General features: G+C 62.2%; 2 protein-coding genes across 4 annotated transcripts in view; both read left to right on the top strand.

Annotated features, from left to right (window-relative positions):
• The window catches only part of GNB1 (G protein subunit beta 1), a 48117-nt gene extending 37518 nt beyond the window's left edge, over positions 1-10599 (top strand). For both annotated transcript variants that reach the window (XM_058674260.1, XM_058674267.1), the window contains 7 exons: positions 1828-1891; positions 2759-2921; positions 5591-5657; positions 7516-7717; positions 8469-8685; positions 10048-10163; positions 10243-10599. In XM_058674260.1, coding sequence (XP_058530243.1) covers positions 1828-1891; positions 2759-2921; positions 5591-5657; positions 7516-7717; positions 8469-8685; positions 10048-10154 — 820 coding nt within the window. In that variant the 3' untranslated portion in view covers positions 10155-10163; positions 10243-10599. The remainder of the gene's footprint in view (positions 1-1827; positions 1892-2758; positions 2922-5590; positions 5658-7515; positions 7718-8468; positions 8686-10047; positions 10164-10242) is intronic.
• Positions 10600-15954: 5355 nt separating this feature from the next.
• Positions 15955-25880, top strand: NADK (NAD kinase). 2 transcript variants are annotated; one of them, XM_012931120.3, is made up of 11 exons: positions 15955-16285; positions 18665-18748; positions 21945-22074; positions 23138-23246; positions 23639-23724; positions 24049-24151; positions 24334-24488; positions 24619-24718; positions 24795-24952; positions 25314-25396; positions 25513-25880. In XM_012931120.3, exons 1-11 carry the CDS (start codon positions 16128-16130, stop codon positions 25682-25684), a joined length of 1338 nt encoding a protein of 445 aa, XP_012786574.3. In that variant the 5' UTR covers positions 15955-16127; the 3' UTR covers positions 25685-25880. The 2 variants fall into 2 exon arrangements, with proteins under 2 accessions (XP_012786574.3, XP_058530221.1); XM_058674238.1 differs by lacking the exons at positions 15955-16285; positions 18665-18748 and adding an exon at positions 21097-21402.
• The last annotated feature ends 970 nt before the right edge of the window (positions 25881-26850 follow it).

Below are 26850 nucleotides of genomic sequence, written 5' to 3'. Positions count from 1 at the left end.
CTAGAGCCCTATGTGTGTTTGTGTGTGTGTGTACACACCAGGGGACAGGGCCTGGAGCCCTATGTGTGTGTGTGTGTGTGTGTGTGTATACACGCCAGGGAACAGGGCCTAGAGCCCTGTGTGTGTGTGTGTGTGTGTGTGTGTATACACGCCAGGGAACAGGGCCTAGAGCCCTGTGTGTGTGTGTGTGTACCAGGGGACAGTGCCTGGAGCCCTGTGTGTGTGTGTGTGTATGTGTGTGTGTACACACCAGGGGACAGCGCCTAGAGCCCTATGTGTGTTTGTGTGTGTGTACACACCAGGGGACAGTGCCTGAAGCCCTGTGTGTGTGTGTGTGTGTGTGTGTACACCAGGGGAGAGCGCCTAGAGCCCTATGTGTGTTTGTGTGTGTGTGTGTGTACACACCAGGGGACAGCGCCTGAAGCCCTGTGTGTGTGTGTGTGTGTACACCAGGGGACAGTGCCTGGAGCCCTGTGTGTGTGTGTGTGTACACCAGGGGACAGTGCCTGGAGCCCTGTGTGTGTGTGTGTGTGTGTGTGTGTACACCAGAGGACAGCGCCTGGAGCCCTGTGTGTGTGTGTGTGTGTGTACACACCAGGGGACAGTGCCTGAAGCCCTGTGTGTGTGTGTGTGTGTGTGTGTGTGTGTGTACACCAGGGGACAGTGCCTGGAGCCCTGTGTGTGTGTGTGTGTATGTGTACACACCAGGGGACAGGGCCTGAAGCCCTGTGGCTAACTTCCAGCCCCTTACACTGTGCTCTGTGCGGGTGGCGTTTCTGGGAACTGGCTGGTGAACAGACACTGGCCCCAATTCCCTGACTGCAGGTGAGGAGGTGTCTTCTCACCCCCTGGGATTAGGGACTTATCCCTGCTGATTCTCCACTCTCAACAGTCAGCAGTTATTGAGCCACGTGCCCCCAGAGCTCCTGAAGGTGACCCTGCCCGTGCTCTCTGCAGCCGTGGAGGAACTGCAGCTGGTACCTGGCACTGTGGCTCTGCGAGTAAAGCTGCCACTTGTTCCGGTTCGTGTCCTGGCTGCTCCCCTTCCCGTCCAGCACCCTGTTAGTGGCCTGGGAAAGCAGCAGAGACTGGTGCTTGGCCCCTGTACCCTCATGGGAGACCCGGAGGAATCCCCTGGCCCAGCCCTGGCCGTTGTGGCCACCTGGGGAGTGAACCAGAGGGTGGAATATCTTTCTGTTTCTCCCTCTCTCTTTCAAATAAGAAATAAATAAGTCGTAGATGACGGATTATGAGCTTGCTCCGGGTTTCAGGTGCTCTGGAAGGTTCTGGTCTCACCCTGCTCCTCATTCCTCTGCCTGCAGGGGGCCCATACCATCCCCTTCTAACCGGCCAGGAAGCCATCTTCCTGTGGACTGGATGTGGTCTGTGCTTTGTCGTATTCAGAGGTGTTGCTGTGTGAGTTGCCGGGTTCACTGTGACCATCCTGAGAGCTTCTGGGCAGCCTTGGTTCCAGGGAATGTGGTATTTCAGGGCTGGTGTACAATCTGCATCCCACGGCACAGCACCTGGGTTGGATCTGAGCTCCGTTTCTCCATGTCGAGGCTTCTGGCCGCCTGTCGTGCACTGCTGCCTAGCCCAGTGGGCGGCCAGCACCTCCTGATGCTCCCTGGACCCCCGACTCCAGCTGCAGCTCAGGTGGAGAGGTGGCCTGGTGCTGCCAGCTGGGACAGATCCCGACCCGATCATTCCCGTCCAGGAGCAGGAATGCGGTGGTGCTTGTCCACGCCCTGAACAGGCACCGGCCGCGGTGTCACGCTGGCCACTCTGGCCAGAGGGTCAGCTGACTGCTGTGTCTTCTCTCTGCAGGCTGCTCGTCAGCGCCTCCCAGGATGGCAAGCTTATAATCTGGGACAGCTACACCACAAACAAGGTAGATGGGGCAGGGGGACCCTCCTTGGCAGAGCCAGGCAGGACAAGGCGGCAGATTCTACGTGTGCTCACCAGGCAGTGCTGGGCATGGTGGGGGGGCAGATGACAGGCGGCCCATCTCTCATGGGTCGCACCCAAATGTCTGCTGAGGCTGGGTTGAGGCCTGAGCCATAAGTCAGAGTCTCAATCTGGGCCTCCCAGTTTGCCAGCATCAGCCACAGGTATATCCTGAGTGGAGCTGGTGTTGGCGCCAGGCACTCTGTGCTGGGCTGGACACCTCCTACCCCCTGAACTAAATGCCTGCTCCCAGGCTCTGCGTGTTGGTGACAGAGCCACTGGGTCTCGCCTGGACAGGCTGTGCTGCATTGCAGAGGGGAGGCGAGCGCTCAGCATCTCCTGAGCTGACACTGGCCGTGCAGAGCATGCTCGCTCACTCTGAGGTAGAAATTAAACCTTTAAAAATTTTAATCCAGAGTTGTTTATTGTAGAAGTGCAATAATTTGTTTAACACGCATGTGAACATCCAATCTGAATGTGTTTTCCTGGGAAGAGGAGAGGGCAGAAACTTGTGGGAGATTTAGGGCCGTTCCAGCTGGAGTCTAGCATGGCTGTGGCCAAGCGGGTGTTGGTGATTTCCAAGGTGGAAAGGCTGTTTTGTGCGTTCACAAGACGAACAGGGGCCACGTGCCCTGCTCTGTTGGTGTGGGGCTGTGAGTGTGGTGAGCCCCATGTGGGTCGGCATTCTAGTCTGGAGCCTCCTAGCCGTGCTTTGTGGGGGCTGACGGCCGCGATGAACTCGGGGTCCTGGGCGGGCGAGGGGGCCGCATCTGACCTGGGAAGCATCTGTTCGCTGTGTCCCCACCTCCAGGTGCACGCCATCCCTCTGCGCTCTTCCTGGGTCATGACCTGTGCGTACGCCCCGTCTGGCAACTACGTGGCCTGTGGCGGTCTGGACAACATCTGCTCCATTTACAATTTGAAAACTCGCGAAGGGAACGTCCGCGTGAGTCGCGAGCTGGCTGGGCATACAGGTGTGCCATCTCACCCTCTTCCCGTGGAGGCCGTGACAGCACAGGGCACCCCAGAGCGCCCCTTGCCATGGAGGCCGTGTGCAGCACAGGGCACCCCAGAGCGCCCCTTGCAATGGAGGCCATGACAGCACAGGGAACACCCCAGAGCGCCCCTTGCCATGGAGGCCGTGTGCAGCACAGAGACACCCCAGAGCGCCCCTTACCTGTCCTTAGATTATTGCAAACAAAAGCTCGAGGGAGGATCAGATATTTAAGAAAAGCACCATGTAGATGTGAGGCGCACAGTCTCCTATTTTGGGGTGTCGCTGTGTTAGCTGCATTCCCAGTGAGCCGTGTAGCCACGGAGGCCAGGCGGGCCGCTCCTAGGTGCTGAGTGTGCTCCTGGCTGCCACACACATGGGTTTCGGTGCCACTCGGAAGCACCAGGTGTCCCTGCATGGCACATGGTCTCAGCTCCTGGGTGAGGGCCGCACTGCAAGGTTCATGGTCAGTGAGCTGAAGATTAGGCTATTTTGGCGTAAACATTTTGAAATGTGAATGAGGCATCATTACATTGTGCAAAGTGTGTATTGTCAGAAAACTGTACCAGTTAAAAAATTTTTCTGGGTTGGCTAAGGTTGAGCTCATGAGGTGTTAAGGGGAAGGGGGGAGGGCTCCACCCCTTGCCCTGGCTGCTGTTCCCATGGCAACACTGCACCAACTTGCTGTTCCCGTGGCGGCACTGCACCGACTTGCTGTTCCCATGGCAACACTGCACCAACTTGCTGTTCCCATGACAACACTGCACCGACTTGCTGTTCCCGTGGCAACACTGCACCGACTTGCTGTTCCACTGGTGCAGCCCAGGAAGCTGTGGCAATTAGTGAAACAGATACTGTTGTTCCCGCCCCTCTTTGAGCAGACAGCTGCGTTCTGAACTAGCCAGCTGAACAGGTGCAGCAAAGAAGGAATTCCCTCCTGGGCCTCGCCATCCTGGCAGCATCTGCCACTGGCAGAGCCAGACTCCAAGACCCTGCCTCCAGCTCCTGTCTTAGAAAGAGCCATCTGCTATCCACTGGTTCGTTCCTGAAATGGCCACAGGAGCCAGGGGCTCCATTCAGGTCTCCCGTGTGCTTCCGCCACCTTCCCTGTTCCCAGGCACATCAGTAGGGGCCAGAAGTGCCCACGTGGGAAGGCTCAAGGCACTGCAGCACGGTGCTGGACCCTGCATCTGTGGGGAGCCCGCGAGCTTCCTGGAAAGTTCCTTTGGCATTTCCTTTGGCACCCTGCTCTGCCTGACACTGTCCAGGGTGATTCTCTATCGCCCCTGTTTCCCTGGAGAGCTGCAGGTTGTCCATTGGTATGTGTGCCAGCCGGATCCTGAGTGCCCCCCTCAGTGCTCCTGCTGATCCTGTTGCCTGCCCACAGGACTGGGCGCTGTCCCTGCAGCAGGCCTGGCTCTACGCGCGGCCCTGGGGGCTTGGCAGAGGCCTGGGACTGACTGGCAGTGGTTCAGGTCGCTGCTGCTCTGCCTACTGGCAGATGCCCTGTGGGCTCCTGGCTAGGGGTCCCTGTGCTCAGAGGATCAGGCTCTGCTCCCAGGTCAGGCTACGGGGTCAGTGTGGAGTCACTTTGCTTCATGTGCTCGACCCACAATCCTCCTGAGAGCTGCAGGCTCACGCTGTGTTCTTGTACTCTGCACTGGGGTCCCAGCTGTGCAGGGCACAAAGCCCCAAGTCACCACCTGACCAAGCGGTAGGTCCTAGCAGCAGCCAGGCCTTGCAGCAGGGGCTTTGCTGGCCGTGTGCTTTTCATCTCTGAGTGCCGGTCACTGACCTGTGGTCACTGACCCTGCTCACACCAGGGAAGAGCAGGATTCCCAGTGGGGAGTCGGGTGTGGACACGCCCACATTGCATTGCTCATTCCCAGACTGCTCAGGTGGGCATCTACATGTCCCTCTGTGTGTCAGCAGCCGTAAGTCCCCCGCCCACCTGGGCCACCTCCCCCACTGGGCACAGTGTTACTGCCATCAGAAGAGGGTGGTGCCCGTCCCTGCAGCTCTATCAGCTCACTGCTCACTGTGCAGTGTCTGTGTGTGGGCAGCAGAGCTGAGGAGAGCACACCGGCCTGTTGTCCCCTCCCTTGATCCCTGCAGTGGTCAGGGCTGGGCTAGGCTGAAGGCAGCAGCCAGGTGGCAGCCCAGGTGCCCTCTGGGTGCAGAGCCGCCTCCAAGGGCACAAGATGGCATCAGGAACAAGCACTGGGACTTGACCCTGGTGTCCCACGTGCCCTGATGCTTACTCTGGGCCCGGGACTCTGTGACCTTCAGCTCCAGGAGCCTGTTGGTGGCCACGTGCCGCCCTTGAGGGCGTCTTGCTCTCTGCTTATCACAGTGGAGGCCCTGTCCTTGTCCAGGACCTGTCCTGCTTTCCAGGGGTGCCGTCTGGCCTGGCTGTGGACCTGTCCCAGCCTGCCTTGTGGTGAGCATGGCAGCAGAGGGGGCTGCGGGTGCTAGGTGAGAACACAGCTCTGCATGGCCGCTGGGCCGTGCTCATAGTCCCGTAGTCGGCTTGACGCACAGTGGCGTACAGGGTGCGGAGTGTTCGTACTGAACGTCGCTCCCGTGTGCTCGAGGCAGTGGGACTGGGCTGCTCAGTGTGAGCCATCATCGGCATGTGTTCTCTGCTAGGTTATCTGTCCTGCTGCCGATTCCTGGACGACAATCAGATCGTCACCAGCTCTGGAGACACCACATGGTGAGTGCCCGGGCTGACCTGCACTGAGGTCCAGACACATCTCGCCCTCCTCTGGACGTCTGCATGGCCTGCGGGGTGGAGCAGCGAGCCGCAGTGGCCGAGCTGTGGCTAACATGGAGCTTCAGCTCGTGCCCACTTTCCTTTCTCTGTATTTTTCTTTTATTATTATTTTAATTTATTTATTTTTATTGGAAAGATGGATATACAGAGAGGAGGAAAGACAGAGAGGAAGATCTTCCATCCTACGGTTCACTCCCCAAACGGCTGCAATGGCTGGAGCTGAGCCAGTCCGAAACCAGGAGCCCAGAGCCTCTTCCAGGTCTCCCACGTGGGTGCAGGGTCCCAAAGCTTTAGGCCGTCCTCGACTGCCTTCCCAGGCCATAAGCAGGGAGATGGATGGGAAGTGGGGCTAATGGGATTAGAACCAGCGCCCATATGGGATCCCGGCGCGCTCAAGGCGAGGACCTTAACTACTACACTATTTCGCTAGGCCCTGTATTTTCCTTTTTTGACGTTTTAAATTTGTTTCAGAAGCACAGAGCCCATTGTGGCATAGTGGGCACTACTCCCACCTGCAGTGCCAGCATCTCATGTGGGCACTGGTTTTTGTTCAGGCTGCCCTACTTCTGTTCGCTGCTATGGCCTGGGCAAACAGCAGAGGATGGTCCAGGTGATGGGGCTCCTGCACCCACCGGAAGACCTCACTGAAGCCCCTGGTTTCCGCCTGGCCCAGCCCTGGCCGTTGTGGCCATCCTGAGAGGGAACCAGCAGGTGGCGGATCTCTCTCCCTCCCTCTCTTTTTCAAAAAACAAGTCTTTAACAAAAAAAAAGGCACAAAGACAGAAAGAGACTTTCCTTTTGTGGTTCACACCCCCAGATTTGCAACAGCCAGACCAAAGCCAGTCTGCATCACCCACATGAGTAGCAGGGCCCCCCCAAGTACTAGAGCCATCTAGCTCGCAGAGCTGCAGCTGAGCCGGGAGCTGGATCAGGAGTGCCCAGGCTCTGCCATGCGCCCTGGCTCCGGCGCGGGGAGGGGTCCGTCGCCTCGCGCAGGGCCTGGCTGCAGTGGAGGACAGCAGGTGTTCATGCGGGGGAGTGCAGCCTGGCAAAGCTGTCGAGTCTCTGTTTACTCAGCACCCACTTGGTAATCTCTAGAATTCCTCTTGCACACACATGAGCAGCCCGTTTACTAAAGTGCCGAGACAGTCACCTTGCAAGAGTCGCCACACGTGCTGTTCGTGTGGGTGTTCCGACATGGTCTGTGGCCAGTCACGGCTCTGCAGTCCCACCACGTGTCCTGACTGTGCTGGTCTCAGGACCCAGAAGACGGTCAGTCTGTGGCAGCCTTGGGTGTCCAGCAGGTGTGATTCCGTCTTGCCAGCTGCAGCATGGCGGCTTTGAAGCCCTGAGAGCAAGCTGCACGCAGGCGGGAGGCGGTGGTGCCCTCGAGCGCAGCGGCCGTGGGCACCACCGCGTGTGGCCATGGCCTTCAGAGTGGTTCCTGCCCAAGTAGGTGCTGGTGGTCTCTCACCTCTGGCCATCCTGAGAAGCAGAAGCCCAAAAGTGCCCTGTGCTTCAGACCCCAGAGGGACACACAGGGACCTGGGAGTGCTCAGAGCAGCTTGCATCTGCAGGCAGATCCAGGCCTTTGCACGGCTGTGCATGTCCTTGGTCTCTCCCTCCAGGGCCTGGGTCAGCAGCGTCCCCCTCCTGGCCATACAGGAGCCTGCGCATGGCACCTAAGGGAGGGCCGTGCCCCTGTGCCGTGAGCCGAGCCACAGGCCCCCTCACACCGAGCCCCCCGAGCAGGGCTCTGACCTGAGACTCATGCCGTTGCCCTTTGCTCCCGCTGCAGTGCCCTGTGGGACATTGAGACCGGCCAGCAGACCACCACGTTCACAGGCCACACCGGGGATGTCATGAGCCTGTCCCTCGCTCCTGACACCAGACTCTTTGTCTCTGGTGCTTGTGACGCTTCCGCCAAGCTCTGGGATGTGCGAGAAGGGATGTGCCGGCAGACATTCACCGGGCACGAGTCGGACATCAATGCCATCTGTGTAAGTGTACCCACGGCCCAGAGGTTAAACCCCTTCTCCAGGAAGTGCCGCCTAAGTCAGGTGGGCTTGCTCAGGCCCCCACTCACTCACTGGCACTCAGCCCCTCACTTACACACTGGCACGCTCAGCCTTTCAGTGGCACGCTCAGCCCCTCACTCACTCACTGGCACGCTCAGCCCCTCCCTCCCTCACACACTGGCACGCTCAGCCCCTCACCTACACACTGGCACGCTCAGCCCCTCCCTCCCTCACACACTGGCACGCTCAGCCCCTCACTCCCTCACTCACTGGCACGCTCAGCCCCTCCCTCCCTCACTGGCACACTCAGAGCTCTCTGCAGGGAACCTGGCTGGCCTCTGCTGGCCTCTGCTGCCAGCTGCCTGCTGGCTATTGTTCCGGGTTGCTGGGCTGTGGTGGTCCTGTGACCACCCTCTTCCTTCCCCTGTCCAGGACCTGAGTGAGTGTCCTAGAGACCACAGGAGAGTGACAGAGCCACTCTAGGTACCTGAACAACTGCTGAGGGCAGTGTTGTGGCCTGCCAGACTCATGGAAGCTTCTGGACGTTTTGGTCAGCGCAGGGCTGGCCGCCGCCCTGCCCTCCCCCTTCCTGCAGGAGTCCGGCCTCAGACTGACGGCCAGGGCAGGACCAGCTGCTTAGCGATGACGCATCTCACTGTCCATGTCCCAGCACCCCTGCCTGCCTCCCCAGCGGGCCCATCCAGCCCATGCTCTGAACGGCTTCCTCTTACAGTTCTTTCCAAATGGCAATGCGTTTGCCACCGGTTCCGACGATGCCACCTGCAGGCTCTTTGACCTCCGCGCCGACCAGGAGCTCATGACCTACTCCCACGACAACATCATCTGTGGCATCACCTCCGTCTCCTTCTCCAAGAGCGGCCGCCTCCTCCTGGCGGGGTACGATGACTTCAACTGCAATGTGTGGGATGCGCTGAAGGCCGACAGGGCAGGTAGGTGCCGGGCAGGAAGGAGTGAGGGGGGCGTGGCACGCGTGGGGCAGATGTTTTCCTGTTTGAAGTCAGAATTCTCTTTTTAAGTTGATTTATTTGAAAAGCAAAGTAATAGGATAAAGGGAAGGGGAAAGAGAGATCTAATTTGCCCCTCAAATCAAATGGCTACAACAGCCAGAGCTAAGCTGGGCAGCAGCTGGGTGCCCAGACCTCCTCCTGAGGCTTCCTTGTGGCGGCATGCTGGAAGCTGCAGCAATGGCTGGCTCATGCTGCCACAGCATCCATCCCACACACAGCTTTTTGAGAAGGAGAAAGATCATTCGTGTCCAGTGTCCACTCCCCAGATGCCCTCAGTGCCCAGGACTGGGCCAGGAACACGAACCAGGTCTCTCACAAGGGTAGGGTGTGATTGGCGGAGTGGGGAAGGCCCCGCCCTCCGCAGGGGCCACCTGCCACCCGGAACCAGAGTTGCCTGCACAGAGCAGCCACTGTTAAGTCCGCAGGAGCAGAGGACACCTGGGGGCTGATGAGGGGCCAACTGGTTGAGCCTCCTTGGGCACCCAGTCCCCTGCTCCCCACGGAGTGCTGGGTGATCCAGGCCTGGGAAGGCAGCGGCTCATGGAGGATCTGTCACCTCTGCGGGAGCCCCCAGCTCAACCCTGGTGGTCCGTGTGGGTGGACGAGCAGATAGGAACGCTGTGTCTGTCTTACCGCTCCTTGGATTACAAACAGAAACTTTATAATAAACTTATTAATAGCCATTTGATGATCCAGACTCGCCACCTGGACTCCAGCTGCGCCCTCTTGGGCGTGGCATTTGAAAGCAGAGAGCTGGTTCATTCCCAGACCACTGCGATGGCTGGAGCCAGGAGCTCTGTCCGTGTCTCCCATGTTCTGCTACCTTCCTCAGCTTCTTCCCAGGCCGTCAGCATGGAGTTGGGTGCCAGCACCACCAGTGGCAGCTTATCCCACGGCTCCCCATGGCACCCCAGGTCTTCTGTCTTAATTGTGGTTGTCACTCTTGTTTGAGCTGCTCTTGCTACGCCTCACCCTGAGTCGCTTGGAAGCTAGGTCTGGGCCAGGAGGCTTCTAGTCCACCCGGGCAGTGGGCCATCTTCCACCATCGTTCCAGGCGTATCAGGGAGCTGCACAGAAGCAGAGCTGCTGGGCCTGAACCGGCTCTCCTGGGAATGCTAGCACCGGAAGTGGTGACTTGAGCAACTGTGCCACCATGCTGGCCCCCCAGGGCGCGGCCCATGGGTGTTGAGTCTCCCAGCCCATCCCTGCCTCGGGCACAGGCTCCAGAGGCGGCCGTGGGCGCCCCCGGGTGCCTGGAGGTCACGGTGCTGTGTTCCCTCCCAGGTGTCCTGGCTGGTCACGACAACCGCGTCAGCTGCCTGGGAGTGACCGATGATGGCATGGCTGTGGCCACGGGGTCCTGGGACAGCTTCCTCAAGATCTGGAACTAAGGCCAGCTGGTAAGGCCGGGCACCCCTCTCCAGCGGGCAAGCAGGTGGGCCCGGGCAGATCCCTGGTAACCCTCTGTGTGACACACAGGCGGCCACCGCAGTGACTGGAAGAGCATTCCGACCTTGAAGCGCCACAGTGACCGCGTCTCCCGTCCGACCACACTAGCGTGGACACCCGCACCCTCAGCACATCAGAAGGGCAAGACCTTCCTGCACCCGTCGCTGAACCAAGAGCACAACCCCCGAGCAGGGCCGCGTGCGGCGACCAGAGCGAGCTGTGCTTTCCTCCCGGGGCCATCGTCTTTGTCTCCTTCTTGTCTTGAATGAATCCTAAGAGGAAATATTATAATAAAATGTTACCTAGAAGGCAAAGGAGTGTCGTTTGAGGCAGACACCCTCCCATTGGTTCCTTTCAGTTTTAGACCCGTGACCCTGTTCTGTGATGTCCACGCGAAGCGAGCTGAGGTGTGCCGACCTTGTAACCATGTCTGAACTCCACTTGTGTTTGTAGCAGGGTTCTGGAAGCATCCTTATCCTACTTAGATGTGCCCACTTCTGTCCGGTAGCTCCCCAGAACCCCCGTTTCTCGTTGCCAGGCACACGCTGCCTCCCCCGCCTGCCCCCTGAGGAACGTGCGCGGTGTGTGGTGCTTGGGTAGCCAGTCGCTTGCTTGTGTATGAAACAATGTACAAATCAATGTTTGGAAATAATGATCTCAGACTTTCTAAGTTAAATTTTAAAAAACTGGTTGTTTGCCATATTGGGTGGGTTTATTCTTAGAATCGCATGCTGTAGAAACGCTCAGAAGTCCTTGCAGGACTCCGCCCCAGTTGTGGCCGTCGCGGCCTGCCCTGTGCACACAGCGGAAGCGGCACAGCTCTGCACGCTTGGCTACCGGGAAAAGTCACCGTGTCCTTATTTCTGACAAAAATCAAAAAAAGCCCAGGCCTGTTGGCAGGCAGCTGCTGTTGGCTCCGGGGGAGATGGTGGTGGAGAGCCCAGGTGTCCCACGTCCGCCACGCACCTGCCCCCCGGGAATCAAGCCATCTGCACCGGAGGCCGTGCGTCTGGGACACGCAGCTACTCCTGGCCGCCTCGCAGGGACAGCTGTGCCCTCCACTGCAGCCGTGGCCACCCCCACCCCACCTCCATCAGAGCAGAGCTGTGGCTTCTCCCTCCCGTGTGGCGCGACGTCTTGTACGAACCTGTGCCGTGACCTGCCGCGGGCCTGGATCTGGCAACGAGAGTACAGCTGATCCCCCTCCTCCCCCTCCTCCCCCTCCTCCTCCTCCTCCTCCTCCTCCTCCTCCTCCTGTCAGACACCTCTGTAGAGCTCTGCGCCCTCTGCCCTCTCGCCTTTTGTATTTAATTTTAAGTCTGTACTGCAAGGAAGCTGGATGCAAGATAGACCCTCTATTAAACTGTGCTGTTATTTAAGACGTAATAAAGCAGTTTGACACGAGGCCCTCCGCTGTGGTGACTCCAGCCGCCACAGGCTCCCCAGGCTTGCACCACCCCCGCACCTGCTCAGACACTCCCAGAGGGGCTCCTGGGAAGCCCCAGTCAGGCCTGCAGGAGACGCATGCCTCCCACCCCAGCCAGCTCTTCTCCCCTCATCTTCCCATGGTCTGTACACGGCGTCCGACGACACCTGCTGTCTCAGCAGGTGAGCAGCGTGTGTGCCCATGGGCCCCGTGTTCAGGGACCCAGCCACCCTCCTGCCTGACGGAACGACCAGGATTCGGGGCAGGCCCCTGGGGTTTCCACCGCTCCGGTGCATTCAACGGAAGGCATTCCCCCCTCTGGGTTCCCTTGTATTGACAGTGGAGGTCCCACCACGTGGGGACCCCCCCAGCCACCTGCTCTCTGCTGCTGTCCACTGCCCCCTTTGTGATGGGGATCCCCCATTGCCCTGTTTGCTGGGGTCATCTGTGAGGGGCCACCTTCAGAAGCAGCTGCCCTGACAGCCACGTGGTGTGTGAAGGTGCTCAAAGTGGGGTGGCTGGCCTCCCTCCCCTTGCCCCACTTCCTTAGGGAATCCTGTTTGTCACCCTCACACTCCTGTGACTGGCTCGAGAAGGCCGGGGTCGGGCAGGTCTCTGGCTGCTGGCACTGCTGATCGCTTCTCTCAGAAATTCTCCCAAGGGATGGCTGGGACCTGCCCACTTGCCTGGTGAAGCAGCCACTCACACGGGTCCCAAGTGTGGAGGCTGGCCAAGGACGTTCCATCTTGCCTAGCAGGTGCCAACTGCCCGCCCCAACCCTGCATGCCATACGGCCTACACAGTGTGGGGCCACCTTGGGCCTGGCAGAGCCGGACCCTCAACAAGGAACTTGCAGCAGGGCCCTGTGCGATGTAGACTGGTCACCCAGTGTGGCTGCCACTAGCCGCTGAGGGCACTGCCCCCTGCTGAATGCACAGCTGGCTGGCATGCCCAAGACTGGGCTCAAGGTCCTCCTGCCTAGACATGGCGGCCTGTGGATCTGCCCGCCTGGCACCCACTGTCAGCCACAGCCCCTCCTCACTGCTGCTGGTTCCACTTCCTGTCTGCTGCCCTACTGCTGAGACGGGCGACCCACAGAGGCTGCCCCCGCCAGGCCACCTGTCCAGGGTGGACGCTGAGACGGGCGACCCACAGAGGCTGCCCCCGCCAGGCCACCTGTCCAGGGTGGACGCTGAGACGGGCGACCCACAGAGGCTGCCCCCGCCAGGCCGCCTGTCCAGGGTTTGGCTCTGGATGCCTCAGACCTGGCCTGCACCATGGGTGCTGACCGTGTGTGAGGTGGCCTGTGGACAGCTCAGGACACACCTCCACAGCCACATCCCCTTCTGGGTGCTGAGCTGCAGGCCAGCTAAAGCCAGCTTCGCCACCCCACCCCAGGCTGGGTACATCCCCAGAGGAAAGTGCTGTCTGGCCTGCCGCCCAGGGCCTGGGGCTGCCTTCCCACCCCAAGCCCGAGTCTCTGCCTGGAGGGCAGCCCAGGGTGGGGTTAGGGACAACTGCTGCTCCACCCTGCATTCAGCCACTACTGCCCAAGCCTCTGGGTCATGTCCCGGGCTGCCCAGCCTCCCAGGGCTTCCGTGGGTGGTGCCCCTCCCAGCCAGCCGCAGCTAGTGTCTGGTGGAGCCTCTCCCCTCCAGGTCACTAGGTCAGGCCTCTTCTCATCTCTGCCAGCCCCAGGACCCCTAAGGGCTGCGGGCCTGTGCAGGAGCAGGCAGCTGCCAGGCTGGGCGCGTGAGCTCAGGGCTGCCCCTGGGGCGGGAAGGGCAGGGCTGCGCTGAGGGAGCCAAGGGGAAGTGGCCAGGCTTGAGAAATCCCCGGTTCCCGCGGGCCTTGCCCGTCGCCTGCCCCGACCTGCTGCTGGCCCTCTCTGGAGGCAGCAGCTGACCCCAGAGCCAGGGGCCTGCAGGTAAGGAGGTGAGGCCGGCAGCCGGCAGGGCTCCAGGCAGCGGGCCTGGGAGAAGGGAAGCTGTGCCGAAGCCAAGGCCCGGCAAGGGGCCCTGCACGGAGTCTGAGGCCCGAAGGGGACAGGGGCTCAGTCCCTGGCCAGGCGGTCCCTGGGCAGCGCCCCAAGAGGCCATCGCGCTGGGCTCCGCGGCCTCGGCCCCTGCTTCCCGCCTCCCGGGAGCAGCCCCGGGCCCCTCGGGCGCGCGAAGGCCGCAGCGCGCGCAGGCCGGCCCGTGAGCGCGCCGCACCCGCAGCCTGCGTGATCCGGAGGCGGGGCCCGGGCCGAGGGGCAGGGCCGGCCGGCCAGCGGGCCCCAGTCCTGGACGCGGCGGCCCGGGAGGCGCGCCCGGTGAGTGCAGCCCCGGGGGGCCCGGCCGCCCCACGTGCGCGGCGGGCGGCAGGGCGCGTGCGTGGCGGGCGCGCTTGCGCACTGGGCGGCCGCGGCCCCGAGCTGCTCGGCGGCGCCGGCGCCGGGTCCGGGCGGCCATGGGGCGGCCGGCGGCGGGGACGCGGAGGGCCAGGTAGCGGCGGCGGACGGTGAGTGCCCCGAGCGGGCCGCGCGGGAAGGGCCGAGCCCCGGGCGCGCCCCCGCCGGGCCCGCTGCTTCCGCGTCCCCAGGAAGTGTGGCCCCGTCCCGCCCAGCGTGGAGCCCTGACCCCGCCGCCACTCCCGGCGTGGCCGGAGGCGCGGCTTGTGCTCCAGGAAAACAAGCCGGGGAAAATGTCGGCCTTCCCGGGAGAAGGCCCCGCTGCCCCGTATGTGGGTGCTCGCGATGAGGCTGAGCGGCAGGGTGGGGGTGCGCCCGAGCAGAGCGAGCCCCAGGCGGGCGCACGGGGCGCTGGGCGGCTGCTGCCCCTGCCCGGGGCTGCACGGGGCCGCGTGTCGGCTGGGTGAACAGAGCTTCAAGTTCTGAGCAACTTGTCCATGAAAGGGCACGCGGAGGGGGGGAGATAAGTGAAGGTCGAGGCCGCGGTGGCACTGCACGCAGGAGAGAGGGCAGCCCTGAGGGGCGCGCCCTGCCATCCGTCTCGAGGCAGCGTGCCTTTGCTTAAGATTGTTTACTTTTTCAAGGCACAGTTTGGTGTAGAGGAGAGAGGTTCCCCCCATGGGAGCCCCTTCTCCCTGGGTGCTGGCTGGCACCCCTGGGTCTCACTGCTGGCTGGGGTGTGGCCGTGGCATGAGGCTCCTGGTGTCCGGAACAGCTTTGACACCTCGGGCTGTTTCCAGCAGGACTGGCTGGTGACCTGCTGGTCTCCCCGAGAGCTCCTGGGCTGAGCGGCTTAGCGCCTCTGTCAGGACCCGAGCACTGAGCGGGAGAGGGGCCCTCTGCCGCCCTGGCTTGACATCAGGAAGCAGTTGTGTGAGCTCAGTGGGCTCCCCTCTGGCGGGACTCTGGGCAGTCAATGTGCCCAGTGGGCTCCCCCCAGCAGGTACTCTGGGCGGTCAGCGTGCCCAGTGGCCTGCAGCAGCAGCTCAGGCTTTCAGCGGTTCTGGTTTTCAGTTTGCGTCTGTCTGGACCAAGCATCCTTGTTTCCCAGCCTGGCAGTCTGATGAATCCCTTGGCCACAGCTGGCTGTGCCCTGTACCCATACCTTACCTTTTCTCCTGTGGAGCTCTTGGATGTGCAGTGTCGGGAATGAGGGGCCAGGCTTGTCTGTTGACACACCCTTCCTGCTGCCCTGCAGGCCGCTCTGTCGGTCGGCTCTCCTGTGAGGACACTTGAGCTCCGGGAGCAGGCCCTGTGCAGCACCTCAAGGGGGCGCTAGAGTCTGCCCAGGGTGACCCCGGGCAGAGGAGGGGTGCTGGCGAGTGCGGGGCCCCTGGAGCACAGCTCCCCTCTTGCGTGTCCCCGCTCTGGCAGGGCTGGCTGACTGAGGGGCAGCAAGTGTGGCCCGGCTGTCCGCGCCCTGCTTGCTGTGTGTCCTCTCTCTCCACTCTGCGCTTTTTTGCAAGGGTACCTTGGCCCAGAGGCTGGAGCTGGGCCACCCAAAGCCAGGATGCACCTGCTCCATTGGCGTGTCCATGTGGGGGGGCCCCACACTTGAGCCCTAGGCACAGTGGGGGGATCGATGACGCACACCCAAGGTGGCAACGCTGCATGTGGTGGCTTGGCCCGCCGTGCTCTTCTTGGTTTTTTGTTGTGATCAGAAGTGGAGATTGTGTGTTTGAGCTTCTCTGGGACACTCCGGGGCCTGTTTGCAGGGCCTGGCGTCCTAAACGGGCAGGCACACTAGGCCGTGGTGGCTCAGCATGGCTCTGCTGCACGGGCCGTGTCCCCTCCCTGGGCGGTGACCACTGGTCTTGGGAGTGTTTGCAGTGTGCAGGGAGATTGCCGGGCCTCCCCTGTGGTGGGTGAGGTGGTTGGCAGATGGGCCAGCCGCGTTGTTTCCCTCCTGTCACGGGCAGGCACGTGGTTATCGCTGCTCTGTGTAGCTGGGTGTATTTGTTAATGATTACATTGAGCTATCACTGCTTTTCTGTCCAAACTTACTACTGATCGACTTCAGGAACGGAACAAGAAAACATGAGCGGCAGCAAGGAGCTAAGTCCAGACTCCGCCCCGTACCACTGCTCAGCATGTCATGGGGACGAGGCCTGGAGCGACGTGCCCCCCACCCGGGGCCGGGCCAAGGCCCGCAGCCTGTCAGCGTCGCCAGCCGCGGGCAGCACCAGGGAGTTCAGGTACGGCCCCCGGTTTGTGGAGGAACCCTCGGCTGGCGTGCACACTGACGGTGGCCAGTGACGGCCTTGTGAGTGCTGCTGGGGGCAGGCTGCCCTCTGGCCACTGGTTGTGGATGGGGCCTGGGCACACGGTGCTTGCACAGGGTCCAGGTGGCCAATGTCTGCGGGCCGTGGGGGGGCCGTGAAGGGGGATACAGGGGTTTGGCCATGGGAACTTGCCAGAGGCTGGCCCAGCTGCTCTGCTAGGTTCTGCTCGTGTCCCGCAGCCGAGCTGCTTGTGGCTGGAATGTTTTTAAAGGATGTCTTGGAACACAGAGTAATAGAAAAGGAGTAGTCTCCCACCCGCTAGTTCATTCTCCAGTGGGAAGGCAGCTGTGCTTACCACTGTACCACCAATGTATGTCAGGGCTGGGTGTCCGGAGCCGGAAGGCGGGAGCTTCTTCCGGGTCTGCCCCATGGGTGCACCAGGACTTGGGCACTCACAGGGAGCCGGATCAGAAGCAAGTAGCCGCAGCTTGAGCCTGATAAGCAGCCAGTGTGATCCCAGGCAGCAGCATGACCCACTGTGTCACCTCACCAGCACCAAACAGGAAGTGGTGACAGCGAACCCCATCTGGGCAGGAGTGTCCCTGCTTGTGGGGACTGCGTGTCTGTGTCAGGGAGCAGCCGCTGGTGTGCATGCTCTGCAGAGCTGCCTTCCTGCCCGTGGGCGGTGGCCAGCAGCCACCTCTGTGGATGGCCTGGAGAGGGCCAAGGAGAGGAGGGGGCCGGTGTCCCAGACAGGGCCCCTCCCTGGGAAGCACAGGGCGGTGGAACCATAGAAGGCCAAGTTTCCGCCTGTGGCCCCAGCGTCCCGTGTGGGTGCCAGTTGAAGTCCCGGCTGCTCCACTTCCCGTCCTACTCCCTGCCCTTGGTCTGGGAAAGCAGCAGAGGCTTACCCAAGTACTTGGGCCCCTGCACCCGTGTGGGAGACTGAGAGGCAGTTGTGGCTCCAGAGCGACCCGGCTTCAGTTCTTACAACCATTTGTGGAGTAAGCCAGCAGGTGGAAGAACTCTGTCCTTCCTTCTCTGTAAATATGCCCTTTGAATAAAGGTAAAGTACATTCTAAAAAAGTGGAAAAAGTCAGCTGTCTACAGGCCCGGACCGCCTGCCTGGCTGTACAGCCCTGAGTGGGATCTGTGCAGTGCAGCCGGTTCCCTTCAGAGGGCTTACCCAGGCCACCCAGATGCCTGCTCAGAGGGTCCCGGATGTGGCCGCGCTGTGCAGCCCATACAGACGCTGTACCTCAGATGGCTCCCAGCAGAGGGAAGTCAGGGGATGCCTCCAGCCCATTGCTGGGGAGTGAGCTGGCCCCGTGCCCAGCCCTGCACTTGCTCCTGAGGCTTTGCCCAGGATTCGCTGTGTCAGGGTCACTTTTGTTGGAAAAGTTGGTGTTTCAATGACTCCATATGATTCAGAGTGAATACTTCTGTTAAGAGATTGTAGGGCTTGGCACAGTAGCCTCGTGGCTAAAGTCCTTGCCTTGCATGCGCTGGGATCCCATATAGGCACCAGTTCATGTACCTACAGCCCAGCTTCCCGTCCAGCTCCCTGCCTGTGGCCCAGGAAAGCAGTCGAGGACGGCCCAGAGCCTTGGGACCTGCACCCGCGTGGGAGACCTGGAAGAGCTCCTGGCTTTGCATCGGCTCAGCTCCGGCCGTTGTGGCTGTTTGGGAGTGAACCAGCAGAGAGAGCATCTTTCTGTATATCTGACTTTTCAATAAAAATAAATAAATCTTTAAAAAGGAAAAAGATTTTAAACAATTACATATTTGAAAGGCAGAGAGAGGCACGCACAGGTAGGCTGAGCTCCCCCAGCCTGGCTCACTCCTGATACCTACGTCCGGACCACTGTCATCCAAGTTCCCCATGTGGATGGCACAGGCCCGGGCACTAAACCACCACCTGCAACCAGGCACGGACGTGGCCCACACACTCATCGTGGCTTCCGGAGCCTTGGTACAAACCAGAAGCCTCCCCTGAGTGTCCTGAGCTCCGGCGGGGGGTGGGGGGGGACACAGGCCCCCTGGGGCTTCAGTTCCCTAGGGCTGAGACAGCATTCCTAAGACAGCATTTCCCTGGGCTGGGCTAACTGCACGGCCCCCGTGTCCCTGGGCTGGGCTGGTCTGCACGGCCCCCGTGTCCCTGGGCTGGGCTGGTCTGCACGGCCCCCGTGTCCCTGGGCTGGGCTGGTCTGCACGGCCCCCGTGTCCCTGGGCTGGGCTGGGCTGGTCTGCACAGCCCCCATGTCCCTGGGCTGGGCTGGCCCCTGTTCAGAGCTTTTCAGAGTCACACTTGGCCTCCCAGCCCTGACAAGCCCCGCCCTGTGTGCCCTACAGGAGAACACGCTCTCTGCATGGGCCCTGCCCAGTGACCACTTTTGGACCAAAGGCCTGCGTGCTTCAGAACCCCCAAACCATCATGTGAGTCGCAGGGGCCCTGGGGCAGGTGTCCCTTGGGAGTGTGCGGGCTGCGGGGTGACGCGGTGGATGGTGCCGGGATGACGCGGTGGATGGCTCTGAGAGAAGGAACAGTATGTGTGTGTCCGGAGGCTTTGACAAAACCACAGGGACGTCCCCAACCCCACTGGGCACAGGCCTCATGCAGGTGGCCCCACAGGGATGTCCCCAGCCCCACTGGGGGCTGGCCTCTTGCACTGGCCCATTGGGGGCTGGCCTCCTGCAGGTGGCCCCACTGGGGGCTGGCCTCTTGCACTGGCCCATTGGGGACTGGCCTCCCGCACTGGCTCCACTGGGGGCTGGCCACCCGCACTGGCCCACTAGGGGCTGGCCTCCTACAGGTGGCCCCACTGGGGGCTGGCCTCCCGCACTGGCCCACTGGGGGCTGGCCTCCCGCACTGGCCCACTGGGGGCTGGCCTCCCGCACTGGCCCACATGGCCCGGGCCTGGGCCCAGTTGTCCTGTTCTGGCGTGCAGGGTGCGGCCAGTTTGCCTCTCCTGTAATTAGTCCAAGATCGGGAAATGCCGATTAGCTCTCTGCATCTGATTTTCCTTGTTGGAAAGATACCCTATCCTTGCATGGCTCTGGCCTCACGAGCCTCGGGCCCTGGCCTGAGCAGTGCCTGCTGCCTGGGCCGTTCTAGCTGGGGTCTGTGGCCTGCGGTCTCAGGGCAGATGACTCTGAGCTGTGCTCATGTTCATGTCTGAACGTCACATGTGTGCTCAGCTGCGGGGGTCCATGCCCCTACCCAGTGGGATCCTTCCCATCCTCCCTGCAGAGTCGCAGCCAGGGACAGGTCCTAGGAGGTGGCGGGTGCTCAGGGCCGGTTCTATGGAAAGAGGAGGCCTAACAGGCAGCCAGGAGGCCGGGGTGTGCCCTGGGCCAGAGAACTCACCAAGCAGCGCACCTGGGCTGTCTGCTGGGGGATGCCCGTGGACCGTGCCTGGTACTGGCCCAGGACCAGCCAGGGCTCCTGGCTCAGGAGGCTCTGTGGCCTGGCTGGTCCCTCCCCCCACAGCTAGGGCCGGGGCTGTGACCTGACCTGTCCATGCTCTGCTGCTGGCAGTTTGACCCCAGATCATAAGCCCAGGCAGGGAGGACTACGCTGTGGCCAGGCCACCCCACCCTGGCAGACTCCCAGCCTTCACCCATGGCTTCGCAGCCCCATCTGGTCAGCCATGCTAGTCCCCACGCTGAGGCTCTCTGACCATGACTGTGAAGCCAGCAGCCATGCCCACTTCTCCCAACTGGCCTGCCCTCTGTGTTTGCTCCAAGCCAGCAGGTCCCCTCCCTGCACTTCCTGGTCTGGGAAGAGCCACTCCCTGGACGCCACTTCCTGGCCTCTGTGCACCTGTAGTGGCCTCCACGATGAGCTTGCTGTGGGGGGGGGTGGGCAACGTCTACTTGGAAGGGTCTGAGGAGGGCCACTGGCTGGCTCTGCCCCACCTCAGGGGCCCGTTCCAGGACTGTGTAGTGCCCCCTAAGGACCCAGCCTGATGTCAGAAGTCCCTTGGAAGTCGCCAGGATGCTCAGTAGTCAGGATGGAGCTGTGGCCTGCTGGCAGGCTCAGCACCTTTTCGGGTGACCCAGCAGAAGGCCAAGGGACTGGTCTCTGATCAGGCTTGGGGGTGGGTGTGCAAGCCTGAACCGACACCGTGGGCGGGGCCCAGCCTGGGTCAGCTGGACTACCAGGAAGTGCAGCTGGGGTCAAAGGCGTGTGGGTGAGTGTCACCTCTGCCCTGGGCGGAGGGCCGTGAGCCGCCCACATGCGCCCCGGGGTTCTGCCAAGTGCTGATCAGTCACGGGCTCCTGGAGTGAACGCCCTCTCACCTGCCAGTGGCCGAGAACCCCTCCCACGGGCCGGGCCGGTTCCACAGGCCCGCGTGAGGCTGCGAGAGCCGGGAGGCTGCGCAGTCATGGTGCTGGAGCCAAGGCCAGCGGGACAACAGCCGGGCCTCGGAGCTTCGCACGGAGCAGGGGTAAAGTCTGGCCGTGCCTATGGGCCCTGTTGATGTTCCTTGGTTTGTTCTTGCCTGTTGGAGAGGCAGAGGAGTGGAGACGGCTTCTGTCTGCTGGGTGATTACCCAAGTGCTTGCCGTGGCTGGGCCTAGCTAGAGCTGGGAGCCACAGGCTGAGCCCAGGCCTCCCATGGTGACGGCAGGCACCCGGTTGCTTGGGCCACCTGCTGCCTTGTGGGTCCGTGAGCCGAGGTCGGAGGAGCGAGCTGGAGCGTTGTGTGGGCTGCGGGCATTGCCCGCGCTCGCCTGCCGTGTGTGACTAGGCAGTCAGAAAACTCTGTGGTTTTATAATTTCAGGAAACCTGTGGCTTGATTGTTTCTGTAAAATTTTGATAAATCACTCTACAACGTTTTGCCTTTGGTTCTGATGGTGCAGAAATTAGGTTGATGAGTGTACAATGCCCAGCCGGGAGGGTGTTGGTGAGGCAGGGCTGTGTATGCAGCTGGCGCTAGCAAAGTGTGACCAGGATGCTGTGGACGCGTCGGCCGTCTCCTGGAAGGGGGTGGTGCCTTGCGAGCCATGTGACTGACGGGGCCGACCAGGAGGCCCGTGGAGGTGTCATGGGTGGCCCCACGCCCCCTGGCGACGCCTGGAGAGGGTAAGTGCTGTGGGCCGGCTGACTGGCCGCCGCTCTCCCTGGCACCCCGCATCAGCAAGGGGCGCCATCCCCTCAGCGCTTCTCCACTGGGGGCGGCACGCTGGGAGGAGACGGCCATCCCCTGCCTCCCTCTCTGGGTTCCTGGACACTGTCTGTTGTGCCTCCCCCAGAGGCAGGGCCCACGGCCCAGCAGCCAATGAGCAAGGAATCCTGGCTTGTGTGGTATCGGTCCTGAGCTGACAGGGTGAGCCGCTGGCTTCCCTGCTTCCCTCACACAGGAGGTTCTGGGCCGGGGGACGGGGAGAGAGTCCTGGGCAGCTGCCGTGGACGCTGGCCTGGGCTTCCCTCCGTAAGGGAACAGGTGCTTGCTGGGTTGAGGCTGCCGAGGTGAGAGGTGGGTGCCATAGCAACCGCCCAGCAGATGTGGCTGAGCCTGTCCAGGAGCCAGCCCCTGGTGGCTGGCAGCTGTGTCCTGTCCAGGGCGTGTGGGCCTTTGTCTGGAGAGCGTGTGCAGAGCTGGCGTGCCTTGTCTCCTCCACCAGGCACATCCAGGACCCTGCGCGCCAGCGGCTGACGTGGAGCAAGCCCCCCAGGAGTGTGCTGGTCATCAAGAAAATCCGGGACGCCAGCCTGCTGCAGCCCTTCAAGGAGCTCTGTGCACACCTGGTACAGGTGAGCCTGCCCGGTGTCACCACAGTCCCCAGGGCCCTGGCAGGAGAAGGTTCTGCCCTCAGGGTCACCATGGCCCCCCAGTCCCTGAACGTGGTGTGGACATTCTGTCTCCTGTAGTCCCAGGTCCCTGGCCAGCTCCACACAGTGCCTAGTGGGGGGCAGGCACAGGGGAGCTTTTCTGGGTGGGCACAAAAGGGCAGCTTGTCAGAGCGTGCCCACAGCTAGCAGGGTGGGCTTCAGCCTTCCTGCATGTTCGGTACAGCCCGTCTGCTGGTTCGCTCCTCTGGCCCTGCCATGGCCACAGCAGGGCCTGACTGGAGCCGGGAGCTGGCAAGCGCTCCAGGTCTGCTACAGGGTGCCCCCAAGTGCAGGAGGCCCGCTGGCGGGAAGCTGCGCCCCATGCTCTGCTGGCACCCTGCCTTCCTGGCTGTGTGGCCCGGCAGCACCCCCTTCCGTCATGGCACCCCGCACGGCCGAGCCTGCCTGGGGCTGACACTGCTCAGGCAGCTAAGGTACTGCCATGGCCTTGGCTCCTGCTCCCCTGTCCTCACACACTGACCCACAGCCGCCTGGCACTGGAGCAGCACTCCACAGGCAGGGCAGGTCGGGCTGGCTCCTGGTTCTGGCTGCACCTCCATGGCCGTGCTGGCGAGAGCAGTGAGTGCCTCATGTGTTCCCGGGCTCCCCTCGTCACCTCCCAGAGCCCCAGGGAGTGTCACCGTACCTCACTACTGGTGGCACCAGTGGAATGCATGCAGGTGGTGGCTGTCCCCAGCAGCGATCTCACAGCACCCTGCAGGTGCCCTTGGGGACACTCAGAGCCCCCAAGCCACCACAGGAGGGCACTCCTCGAGCTGCTGTTATGGGCATGGGTGGGAGTCAGTTAGGGCAGGAAGCTGCTGGGGGGTGCCAGACACAGCCACCCCCAGGACAGGAACCTGTCAGCAGAGCCCACGGCAGGCGACCTACAGCCAGGAACGCTCCATGGTCACCCAGCCACACGGCGGGGCTCGTTGGGAGCTGTAGCCAGGCGGGCCCTGGGCTCAAGTGCACCCCTTTCCAGGAAAACAACATGGTCGTGTACGTGGAGAAGAAAGCCCTGGAGGACCCGGCCATCGCGGGTGACGAGAGCTTCGGGCCGGTGAAGAGAAAGTTCTGCACCTTCCAGGAGGGTGAGCGCCAGGGGCGGGATGACCCTGTGGGGGTGGGTGAGGAGGGTGAGGGGGCAGGGTGACCCTGTGGGGTGGGTGAGGAGGGTGAGGGGGCAGGGTGACCCTGTGGGGGTGGGTGAGGAGGGTGAGGGGGCAGGGTGACCCTGTGGGGGTGAGTGAGGAGGGTGAGGGGGCAGGGTGACCCTGTGGGGGTGGGTGAGGAGGGTGAGGGGGCAGGGTGACCCTGTGGGGGTGGGTGAGGAGGGTGAGGGGGCGGGGTGACCCTGCGGGAGTGGATGAGGTGAGGGGCTGGGTGAACCTGGGGGGGTGGATGAGGTGAGGGGGCGGGGTGACGCTGCGGGCAGCAGCAGGGACGGGGCAGCTGCGACAGGGCTAGGCCTCCTGTGTTCCAGACTACGACGACATTTCCAACCAGATAGACTTCATCATCTGCCTGGGGGGGGACGGGACCTTGCTGTACGCATCCTCGCTTTTCCAGGTGACTGTGGTGGGGGGCTGGAGGGCTGGGGGGAGGGGTCGCTAGCGTGAGGATACACCTGGCTTCTTTCCAGCTCCATGTCCAGCAGGTGACAGTTGCTGTGTGGTCCCTGCTGCTCTGGGAGCACCGAGGGGCCTTCTGAGTGCTGGCTGCACCTGTGTAGCTCAGGGCCTGGGCTGGCCTAGGGCTCGTCTGGGGTGTGGCCCCCAGAGCTGAGTCCCCAGGGCCCAGGGCTTGTTGCCACCTGGGCCTGTGTTGGGCGGCCTGTCTCCCCAGCAGCCTGTGCTGGGCGGCCGTGCTGAGTGGCCTGTCTCCCTGTCACAGGGCAGCGTGCCTCCGGTTATGGCCTTCCATCTGGGGTCCCTGGGCTTCCTGACCCCATTCAACTTTGAGAACTTTCAGTCTCAAGTCGCTCAGGTGATAGAAGGTAAGTTGGCTGCCCCGGGACCTGGGCTGCCCTGGCCACAGTCATCAGCGGATGGCCCGTGGAGCAGCAGCCAGCAGGCCAACGCTCTTGCCTGAGATGCGGAAGGGGTCATGCATCGTCACGGTGGGCCGGTGGCCCTCTGGCCTCCCCTGGGTGGCCCTGCTGACCCCACTGGCCCCCAGGGAATGCTGCGGTGGTTCTGCGCAGCCGGCTGAAGGTCAGAGTGGTGAAGGAGCTACGAGGGAAGAAGGTGGCTGTCCACAACGGGCTGGGCGAGAACGGGGTGCCTGCCCCGAGCCTGGACACGGACACAGGAAAGCAAACCATGCAGTACCAGGTCCGTGGCATCGTGGCTGTGGTGACCCTGGCCGGGAGAGACTGGTATCGGGTCTGTGGATTCGGCCGTGGCATCGTGGCTACGATGAGCGCCTGGCCGGGAGAGACACAGCTGCCTTATGCCCCTCCAGGTCCTGAATGAGGTTGTCATTGACCGAGGCCCCTCATCCTACCTGTCCAATGTGGACGTCTACCTGGACGGGCACCTCATCACCACTGTGCAAGGGGACGGTAAGGCCAGGACCCCAGCCCGGGGCCCAGAAGCTCTGCGGGGGGGGGTCCTGACACCTGCACCCTCTCCTGTCAGGAGTGATCGTGTCTACCCCGACGGGCAGCACAGCGTATGCAGCCGCCGCAGGGGCCTCCATGGTCCACCCCAACGTGCCGGCCATCATGGTCACACCCATCTGCCCTCACTCGCTGTCCTTCCGGCCCATCGTAGTCCCTGCGGGGGTCGAGCTGCAGGTCAGAGCCAGCACCCCCTCCACCTGGTCCGTTTTGAGTCATGTGACCCTGTGCCCTAGACACAGCCACAGGCGCTTCCCCTTTCTGCCTCCGGCTGCCCACTGCCCCCAACCCTGGCCTCTGGCAACTCCTGACACTGCTTGACAGCAAGCCCCACCTTGTAGGGGTACCTGGGGCAGATCTGGAGGTACCCTAAGACTCCCGTCCCTTGGACGAACTCAGCCACCCCTAGGGCAGTCCAGGCCCCTTTGAGCCCCCAAGCCCAGCTGCAGGTCTCCCCAGGCCAGGCTCCCGCATGGGCTCAGCCCCTGGGGCCCCTGGAGAGCAAGGGGCCCACTCCTTCCCTACTTGGCCTTGACAGATCACGCTGTCGCCAGAGGCAAGGAATACCGCGTGGGTGTCTTTTGATGGCCGCAAGAGGCAGGAGATCCGCCATGGAGACAGGTGAGGGGCTGGGAGGCTGTGGACCCAGAGGTCCTCCGGGCTGGAGGGTCATAGAGCGTTGGGGGCGGAGCCACGTGAGGCCCCTCCCCTGAGCGGTGTCCCGTCTGTGCCCGCAGCATCAGCATCACTACCTCTTGTTACCCACTCCCGTCCATCTGTGTCCGCGATGCCGTGAGCGACTGGTTTGAGAGCCTGGCCCAGTGTCTGCACTGGAATGTGCGCAAGAAACAGGCCCATTTCCCAGAGGAGGAGGAAGGCGAGGAGGAGGAGGGTGAGGAGGAAGGCTAGACCTTGTCACGTCCAGGCAGGGGCCCGGGTGCTGCTGAAGTCTTCATTTTCTTCCGCTGCCCTGGCACACGGGGATCCCAGGCAGGCAGGTGCACCTGCGGCCTCCACTGTGGCGTCACCACTGCCTGAGCTGCCTTTTACTGACCAGACAAGCTACTTTTTAACATTTTAAATCTGTCTTCTTGGTATTTCTGAACACGCAACATGAGCGATGGGCTGGTGCCCTCCAATCCACGCGTCCTGAGCAGCCTCCAGCGCCTCCCAGGCAGGGTTCTGGGCACTGCCAGAGGCGCAGGCACAGTCCTATGGTGGCAGAAGTGAGAGTCCCGGGCTGTGGAGGATCCTGCTTGGGTTGCTGTGGAACCTGTTCAGGCTCCCTCTCTGCCCAGGGTGCTGCCAACAGACCCCACATTCCACACGTGTTTCTGTACACGCTTTCGCACACTGCTGGGAGGGAGCTGTTCTGGTTGGTGTCCGTGTTTACATGCGTGTGCAGTCCGGTGTGGCTGCTGGCAGCTGCCGCCCAGGGAAGGGCTCAGTGCTTGCGAGCAGAGGCCCCATGTGCCTGGGAGCCGTGTGGTGCTGTGGCTGAGCTGTGTGGCTGTGTCCACGGACCTCCCGCCACAGTGTCTGGCTGCGCTGAGTCCTGGGCCCTGGTTAGGTTTTCTTACCAGGCTGGTCAGGACTGGCCAGGCCAGGCACTGCAGGTTCCTATGGACGCAAGCGGCTGTGGGACTCCCTGGGACCCTCTCTGGGGTCCCTCTGGGGGTGTCGGCGAAGTACAGGCTATGTCTCAGTGCCACTGCCCATGAGCCCCTCGCAGTTCTGGGTAGCCAGGAGACAGCACAGGCAGATGCAGGAGGGGTGCCGTTGGCTCAGCCAGTGACAGTGAGTCCAGGCGGTGTGGTCCTGAGGGGCCTGGAAAGCTTTGGGTTTTTGAAATAAATCCCTAATGTTCCCATTGTTAACATCCTCAGAATTTGTTAACTGTTGTTAGAAGCCTTCTTACTATTTTCAGATCTTTCAATAAATGCACTTGTAAAAAAACGCTGACCAGACACTCCTCTCACTTCTGGCCTCTCGTGGCCAGAGGGGCCCACATGGGCCTCACCTAGCGACACGCACACACCATGTTAGCACCTGGTGCCAGGAGGCCCCCCAAAGCA

This window comes from Ochotona princeps, chromosome 2 (genome assembly GCF_030435755.1).
Source record: "Ochotona princeps isolate mOchPri1 chromosome 2, mOchPri1.hap1, whole genome shotgun sequence".
NCBI classification, from domain to species: Eukaryota; Metazoa; Chordata; class Mammalia; order Lagomorpha; family Ochotonidae; genus Ochotona; species Ochotona princeps.
The sequence above is the reverse complement of the archived record's forward strand: the minus strand, read 5'-3'. Positions and strand labels throughout refer to the sequence as shown.

Bases quoted from the DNA above. Each gene is read 5' to 3' on its own strand.
- NADK (XM_012931120.3), top strand. From the start codon at position 16,128: ATGAGCGGCAGCAAGGAGCTAAGTCCAGACTCCGCCCCGTACCACTGC. The intron at 16,286-18,664 runs GTACGGCCCCCG...TGTGCCCTACAG, and splicing joins GGCAGCACCAGGGAGTTCAG to GAGAACACGCTCTCTGCATG. The intron at 24,152-24,333 runs GTAAGTTGGCTG...ACTGGCCCCCAG, and splicing joins AGTCGCTCAGGTGATAGAAG to GGAATGCTGCGGTGGTTCTG.